The sequence below is a fragment of the Cyprinodon variegatus genome, unplaced genomic scaffold (genome assembly GCF_000732505.1).
Source record: "Cyprinodon variegatus isolate N-32 unplaced genomic scaffold, C_variegatus-1.0 Scaffold336, whole genome shotgun sequence".
NCBI classification, from domain to species: Eukaryota; Metazoa; Chordata; class Actinopteri; order Cyprinodontiformes; family Cyprinodontidae; genus Cyprinodon; species Cyprinodon variegatus.
This window is the reverse complement of record NW_015150789.1, coordinates 44,219-52,185: the sequence shown is the minus strand read 5'-3', so window position 1 is coordinate 52,185 and position 7,967 is coordinate 44,219. Positions and strand designations below refer to the sequence as shown.

The window sequence follows — 7,967 nt, the reverse complement described above, 5'->3', positions numbered from 1 at the left end:
AATATAATATACAAGTTTCACTTTTTAAATGGAATTACTGAAATCAATCTACTTTTTCATGATATTCTAATTTTATGACCAGCACCTGTACTGCAAACTCAAGATAATCAATTTACTATAATCTAATTAATTTAAATACTGCAAACAGAAAAAAACACCAAATGAACACGATCTAATTATTTAGGTCAATTTAAGTTCTGCACATTTAGTTATTGAGTAAATCTAATGTAATTCATCTCACTTAAAATAGATTACATTTTGTAAAGTAGCAAGTTTGTATATTTTTTTATATGTAAAGTCAATTCTCTATATTTCAGTGTAATTAAATTATGTCCATAGAGACCAAGGCTGGCCATGCAACCATCACTGATTACTAATCTGATCAAATTAGATTGATTCTTTTCCTTCTTTATCTTGGCATCCTGTAAGATTTGGAGAAATTCAGTGTTTTTATTTTACTTTTATTTTAGTGATTAAAAATGTTTTTGTTTTTTTTTTTTTTACTGTTATAACATGCTAACCAAAGCATAAAATTGTGTTTTAGCACCTTTTTTCTCAACTACTTACTACTGAACAGGCAGCACCAAACACCCGGACCGCCTGTACAGGCAGGCAGATATAGATCTAATTTAATCTAATCTCTAATCTAACTCGATTAAAAGCTTCTGATAAAGTGTTTGAGAAGAAATATGTTTTTAAAAGACAATTTACCAAACACACTCACCTTTTACATCCTGATTGGATCAAAAATACAATGAAGATTCACCTTCTTAGAAATTGGACACAATCTTATATCTAATTATAAGCACCTAAGCCTAAAAATACTCAGTAAAAGAAGAAAAAAAACAAGACTTAAGTGAAATAAACTATTTTATTACATGTCTGGATGTCAAACAGAGAACATTTGCATAATTTCTAGTGCTTCTTATTTTCTTCCCTGGCACATATTCACAATCTCACTTAGCAGAAATCCATTGACAACATAAACTGCACACAGAGACACCGATGTGATCCAACCAAAAAAAAAATAAAAACTATAACATATTTCTATAAATTCCTGTCTAGACCCGTCCCATGGCTGCGACTGGAAAAGCTCCATGGTTGCTACTTTAGTGCAAAACTAAAAGATCGTGACAGAAGCTCATTTCAACACTGCTGCTGGTCTGATACAATAAATTAAATGTTTTGTTTTATTAAACAAAAAACAAAACAGAGCCCTTTCTCATATTATCGTATCTCTGCAAGACCTTGATTTAAAAAAAAGAACCTCTTCTGATGATTTGTGTCGCAAACGCATCTCGGAAAATCAGACGAATGAAAACCTACTTCCATTAAAAAAAGTGATTTCAAGTCAAAAGTGTAATTCAGCTAATTTAGATTTTTACAGCTAATAAAAACCTAAAATAACCGAGTTATGCATATAGAAAAAATATCGATTTAAAAGCTCAGATAAACTGAGCTAAACCAACAATGAACCGACTTATAAAGACCTACTGATCATCTTTAGTGTACTGGTCTGTATCAATCAGTCCCGTTATTGAAAACTATTGAAGCATTTATTGGGTCAAGCTGCTGCTTTGTGTAATTAATCAATCACAAATCAGCAGTGAACACAAACCAAGTAGTGTCTTCATCCGCAGCTAAAAATAGGCCCATCCAGCAGATGCTTTGAGATCTTTAAAGAATAATCAGATGTTTTACTAAATATACCAACTTTAAATGGAGCAAATTGTTTGTATTAACCCTTAATAAATAAGCTGGATATTATAATGTAGTTATTATATTGATGATGTCACAGAGCATTTGGTTGATATTTGCTCTAGAGAAAAGGCACTATATAAAAAAAAAAGCCTTAGTGCTCTCACGCTCACTGACCTGAAGGTCAGGCGTGGCGTTCAGTCAGGGACCTGCATGACTAAACAGAAACAGGGTTTTCATTTCATGAATGACTGGAGCTTCTGTCAATCGTTTACTTCAGGCGCTGTTGTTCATTAGCTCTCAGCTGCTTATAGCGGGGCGCAGCCACACAGCAGGAATGTCGTGACCCTTCATCTCCACACGGTAGATCATTTTCTGTAGAAAACAACCCTGATGGTAAAATAGCATCTTCCTGCGCAGGAAAAAAACACAAGAAGCTACCATTCATCACAGAATATGCAAAAGAATAAATCGCTACACCATTAGCTGCTAATCAAAGAAAGGTCACACTCTTCCTTTCTTTTGCTCTTTTTTTTGGCATTTTTTTGGCATTTAGCAAAGTTTTTGGTGCTAAAATTAACATACAGACATTGTCAAATTTGATTAAAATAAAAAAAAAAAGGTTCCTCCTATCTACGCCGTTTATAAAGGGCGGCTATTATGAAGACTGATACAGCTCCAGCAAATAACACCAACATTCCCAGAGAGGACATGGAGGACTGGCGTTCAGGAGGGGAGTCCGCTGGTCCGTTTGTTAGACAAGGCGACTGTGGGAGAAAAAAACAGGGAAAATGTTAGAGCTGCACAAGAAGCAATATTCACAAAGAAATGTTTTTAAAAAAGCACTCAGAGGGCGCAGTAATATTTAACCCAAATGGTGACTCCACCTATAGCTAAAACTGACACATCGTCTGGATCATTACTAAATGAATTGTTCCTTTATATGAAGGACACATCTAGTAAAAAATCCCCATAAAAAGTTTCTAATTGATCCTCGGTTCCCATTTCCTGTGTTTTTGTCTTCAGTAACATAGTCTGATGCTGAGGCTGTCAATACTCACTGCTGCCACCCTCTGGTTTACTGGGGAACTGCTTGTTAATCCCTATCTCACAATGATAAAAAAATCTATTTAAAAAAAATCCTGTATCCAGATTAGGACTGAAACAATTAATTGGATTAATTGTGATTAATCGATTATTGAAATAATTGTCTACTAATTTAGTAATCAATTAATTGTTAACTGGAGTTTAGTCTCTAAAACAGACTTTATATGACAGAACAACCCACCTTGAGCAGCAATTATACCAAAATTGTAAAACAAAAGTAAAAGTTTTGCATTTAAGATAAAACAAAAAAAAAAAAAGGTCCAGACCTCCCCAAGTGGAAAGGTTTTACTTTCTCCTGGTTTAAATAAAGAAAAAAATAAGTCTTTAAGGAACCTTTTCCTATCAGATTATTAATCGATTAATAAAAATAAAAAAAATACTCCACAGATTAATCAATTTGCAAAAGAATGGCTAGTTGGAGCCCTAATCAGGATTATGAAACGGGTCGTCGCCAAAATTTAATGGATTGCTGGTAAAGTTTCATCAACATCTGTCTCACAATTATTTTTTATGTGTACAAAATATAAAAAGTTACATAAATTACATCTAACAACTTTTAAATCTACCTGAAAAAAAGCAGGAATAAATTAGATACCAGGCAGTTTTGAAATAAAGTATGAGAGATACATTAATATATTAATCCTTAGATGCTACAGAACATTAATTAAATAACAGGCTTTGCATGGTCATCCATTCCATAATTCTGTTTGTTCAAGACCGGCATGTTTAACCCGCTTGTTCCACCTATTAGTGAATATATTTTTTTAAGGCAGAGGGAGAAGGTGATCCTTTCCATAAGCGAAATGTAATTAACGATGCTTGTCCACTCTTGTATTGTGGGCGGGTCGGGAACCAACCAACATCTTGTGAGTGCTTTTTTACCAGCAGTTATCAGAATATCAAATAAATATTCATCAGTTTTCCTGAACTGTAAATCAGAACTTCCTAAAAATGTTAAAAACTGCAGAGGGAGATTAGTTTTAAACAGACCATTTAGTACCTTATAAAGCTCTGATGTAAAGGATCTAACCACTGAGCATTCCCAAAAGATATGCCAACGATCGGCCTCCCGGTGTCCACATTGCCTCCAACACACAGCTTCACCTCCAGTAAAATGTGTCTTTTGTTTTAGTGATAAAGAAACGGATCATTCAGATTCTCACCATGAATGAGAGCTGGTTAATTTCCACTGGGATTGAGAAATGTCAATCCAATCCTCCTTAGTTATTATCAGATTACCTTCCTTCTATACTATAGATAATAGGTCTTTATAAGTTCTGAAGATGACACCTTGTTAGATTTTCCTTGATAAGCATCAGTAAAGACTTTTAATATGAGGTCATATGTTCAAATCGCCTACGCACCAGGAGGAACCTAAAAAATGCTTCTAAATTTTTATATAAACCATCATCATCATCATCATCATCATCATCATCATCATCATCATCATCATCATCACAGTCTTGCTTCGATGCAGAGAAACTGCAGGATTTTATTTCAAAGTTAGACTGTAAGGATTTCACAGAAGGCCTTGTTCTTCGTGCAGAAAGCTGCAGATTTTCCTCCATCTGGAGACGTTTTCTCTCTTGATTGAGCATTTTTGGATGTGTTAGGGAATTATCTGCTATAATCCAACTTTAAATTAATTTGGGGACTTAGAAGTTTACACATTTTTGTAACATTTCAGTAGAAAAAAGATTTGAACTTTCAATCACTTGGACAAAAATGGGTCAGTTTTTAACCACAGCTAAGAAAAAAAATTGCAATTTAACTGGCAATTTGTTGTTTTTTAGATTCATGTATTTTCAAGCTTTTGCATAAATTTTATTTATGGGGGAAACTATTTTATTCTCTTTAAAAAAACATTTTTTTTTGCTGCATTATCTCCACTGAACAAACCAAATGTGCAGCCTTGTCTGTAACTGCAGGGTGTTTGCTGCTCAGCCTCCATTTCTTAATGTCTTCAATCAACCTATTAGCTTTATTTGCAGCTGTCTGGATTGAAGTCATCTTGAGAGCATCTTTCCTGCTCATTTGAATGTGAACGTCATGCGGGTCACTATAAAATTAATCAATCTCATTTCCTAGACATCAGTTTTGCAAAAATGTAAAGGAATCGATTCAAACTCGATTTTTTCCCCCAGCCCTAGTCCTTAGGAGGTGTAGGATTAGTTTCACACATCAATACATCAGTTTGTTTCTGAAAGATACAAGAAATATTCTAATATTTGAAATTTTATTTGTATTTTTGAATACTTAAGTACTTTTAAATACTTAAGTATTTTCAAAAGTGAGTACTTCAATGCTATAACTTGAGTAGATGTAACGTTTACTTGGATTTGAGTTTGAAGATTATGAGTATCAATAATTTTACTGAAGTAGTAATTTTGAGTATTTCATCCCAAACTGGTGAAAGGATATAATGAAATGAAATGAACAAAGAACATATGAACAAAACCCAGATCTCTAATGATTGCTACCTTTTTTAGAACGCGGAGCTCGACGTTCTCGCCCGCCGTCCGGAACATCTCCACCACTTCTCTGTGAGTCCGGTTCTCCAGTGAGAGTCCATTTATCTACAGCAGAACAAACACAGCCAACTCTGATCAAACATCTCTGCAGCCGGGCAGCGGTTAATCATTCCTTTCACTTTTTAAAACTGGTCGTAACCTTTGAATGTCTCACAGTCTGTCATGTTAAAGCTTCTGTATTTAAATTGGACTTTATGTGAAACACCAATACAATAGAGTGAAGCAAAATCATGCATGTTTTTAAAAAATAAGAGTAAACACTTTGCTACTCCAGATAAAAGGCAGTGCAAACATTTGGCTACAAAACTCACCTCACCAGTTTTAGTCAACCTGAGTGTAATTTAATCTCTATTTATTAAAAGCTGTCCTGTGAACGCCTCATAGGTAGATGAACAGCCAGCATTATAAAGAACCAAAGATCGACAGAAGAAAGGGCAGAGAGAAGGTATTTGAGAATTTTAAACTAGTATTATATTATAAACTTTTGAACAGCTTTTCCTTCACATGGAAATCCAGCTTTCAAAGATGGAAACGGTCAAAGAAAACCGACAAAGACATGAATATCCATCTAAACAGGTGGATAAAAGAGCCAAAAGGTCCATGGTAGGAGCTGCAGATATTCGTCCAGAAATCACATCCACCCTCATAAAAACATGGTGGTGGCAGCATCATGGTGAGGGGACACTCTTCTTAAAGGGCTTATGCATTGCATAATCATCTTTTAGTGCTTTTAACTGTGTTTTCATGATATTCCTTCATCAAAATCATGCATAAAGTGACATTTTTGCTTTTCTGAGTTGACCTCATGGGTTCTGCAATCTGATCAATCAGCAGCCCAGGACTTACATATGAAAACCAGCAGTTGGAGAATGTGTTCATATTGGAAACAAACTGAATTAATCAGATTACTGAGGGTTGATGTGAGACAGAACCTGATGACTGCGGTTAGAGCAGTGCGCTTCTGCTCTGAGAAGGTTGTAAGAACCTGGTTTGATCCCCACAGCCTCCACTCTGGATTCCTGAACAAAAGCCTTAACCTCCGATTGCTCCCTGGGTGCCGCACAATGTCAGCCCACTGCTCCCCAAGAGGATGGGTCAAAATGCAGAGAACAAATTTCCCCATTGTGGGACGATAAAGGGATTTCCTTTTTTCTAGCAGCTGACCTGCACAGGGCAACAACCTCTCCATATTAGCTCATGTCCAAGTCATAAAAGTGAATTCCTTTGGCTGTGAGGGTCTCACGCCTCCAGCAGTGGTGTGATATGGTGACATCATGAAATAGACAGAGCCCATACAGGGAAAGGCAGCTTCTCTTTGAAGGCTAAAATGTTTCCTTGGGTTTGGAAGAAAACAGCCGTAGTTCATAACAAAGTTAAACAGCGTAGATTTCAATCTAATAACCTGGAAATGGATGTTTACAGACTTTCTCCATCCATTCTGATCCCTCTGCACTCTTCAAAAAGAAAAGAAGTCTGGAAATTTAAACAAATTCCTGCCATGTTACAAAAAATGACATGGTCCTCCTCTTGAATCCCCAAAATACACTCATTTTTATGGCTGTAGTTTGACAGATTGGGAACAACTGATGAAAAATAAACAAACTTAATTTACAGCAAGAATCTTGTCTTCCTCTTTCAGCCGTCCATCAAGCGCTGCTGCTCCATCTTCCTTTATTTTACTCACAAAGATGCCATTATCATCCATCCTGCATGGCTGGTCCACACCCCCAAGAATATTAAACCCTAGACCTACAGAGCATAGAGTAAACATAGATATAAATCAGTCAGGCAGTAAAAATCAATGAGCAAAAGAACAGAGAGGAAGCCATCCCATTTAGATCAAAGTACAAAAACAGGTGCAGTTTTAAAGCTGGTCTGACATCAACAATACATTTAAACAATATAACTTTAAATATTACTGCAATGGCTTCATATGAGCATAAATAGAGGAATAATGCTACTTTTTCACTAATTAAAAACCCACTTTGATGATTTCGATATTCACTATTTATCTAAATGACTATTTCTTCACCCTGACGAGCAAATTATGAGGCTGACACAGGATGAAAACATAAAACAGAGCAGTTTATTCATCAGTTAGCCTTTAGCTGCTGGCTTTTTGCTGCTACGTAGTCAGCTAGCATCTATGCTAACTCTCTGCCCAGTATTCTCCTTACCTGCAGGTCCCCGCCGCAGTTTTATATCCACATATTTTGTATGAGGAATCAAAGAGCCGTTCATTTTTTCCAAGACTCCCAAACGATGAAAAGCAGAGAGGGAAACAAACTATTTCTGTGAAGCTGGACTCTTCTTCTTCTTGTTGTGTTTATTGGCGGTTGGCAACAAACTTAATAGTAGCATTACCGCCACTTACTGGTATGGAGTGTGGCTCTCGTTGGTCTAACGCTCTTTTTGTATATATATACCTATATATACTCATACATACACCTACCAACCCACACAAACAAACTTACATCCATATTTATATTCTACTCATCACTATCATCCACACATTCACTCTTCTGTCTACTCTATCAAATTCTACTGAATATCTTAGTTTTCTTTAAGAATCTAATAACTATTTGTATATGTTTGCTCTCCAAACTTTCCCTCAAAATATCTATTAACATA

At 35.7% G+C, this 7,967-nt stretch overlaps 1 protein-coding gene across 1 annotated transcript in view; it reads right to left on the bottom strand.

The window, feature by feature from the left end:
* Window positions 1–874: 874 nt before the first annotated feature.
* synj2bp (synaptojanin 2 binding protein) overlaps window positions 875–7,967 on the bottom strand; it is a 9,646-nt gene continuing 2,553 nt past the window's right edge. Inside the window, exons 2-5 of the mRNA XM_015385339.1 lie at window positions 7,514–7,644; window positions 6,949–7,085; window positions 5,286–5,381; window positions 875–2,465 (exon numbers count right to left, since the gene is read on the bottom strand). Of these exons, the coding sequence (XP_015240825.1) occupies window positions 2,328–2,465; window positions 5,286–5,381; window positions 6,949–7,085; window positions 7,514–7,577 (435 nt within the window). The 5' untranslated portion in view covers window positions 7,578–7,644 and the 3' untranslated portion in view covers window positions 875–2,327. The remainder of the gene's footprint in view (window positions 2,466–5,285; window positions 5,382–6,948; window positions 7,086–7,513; window positions 7,645–7,967) is intronic.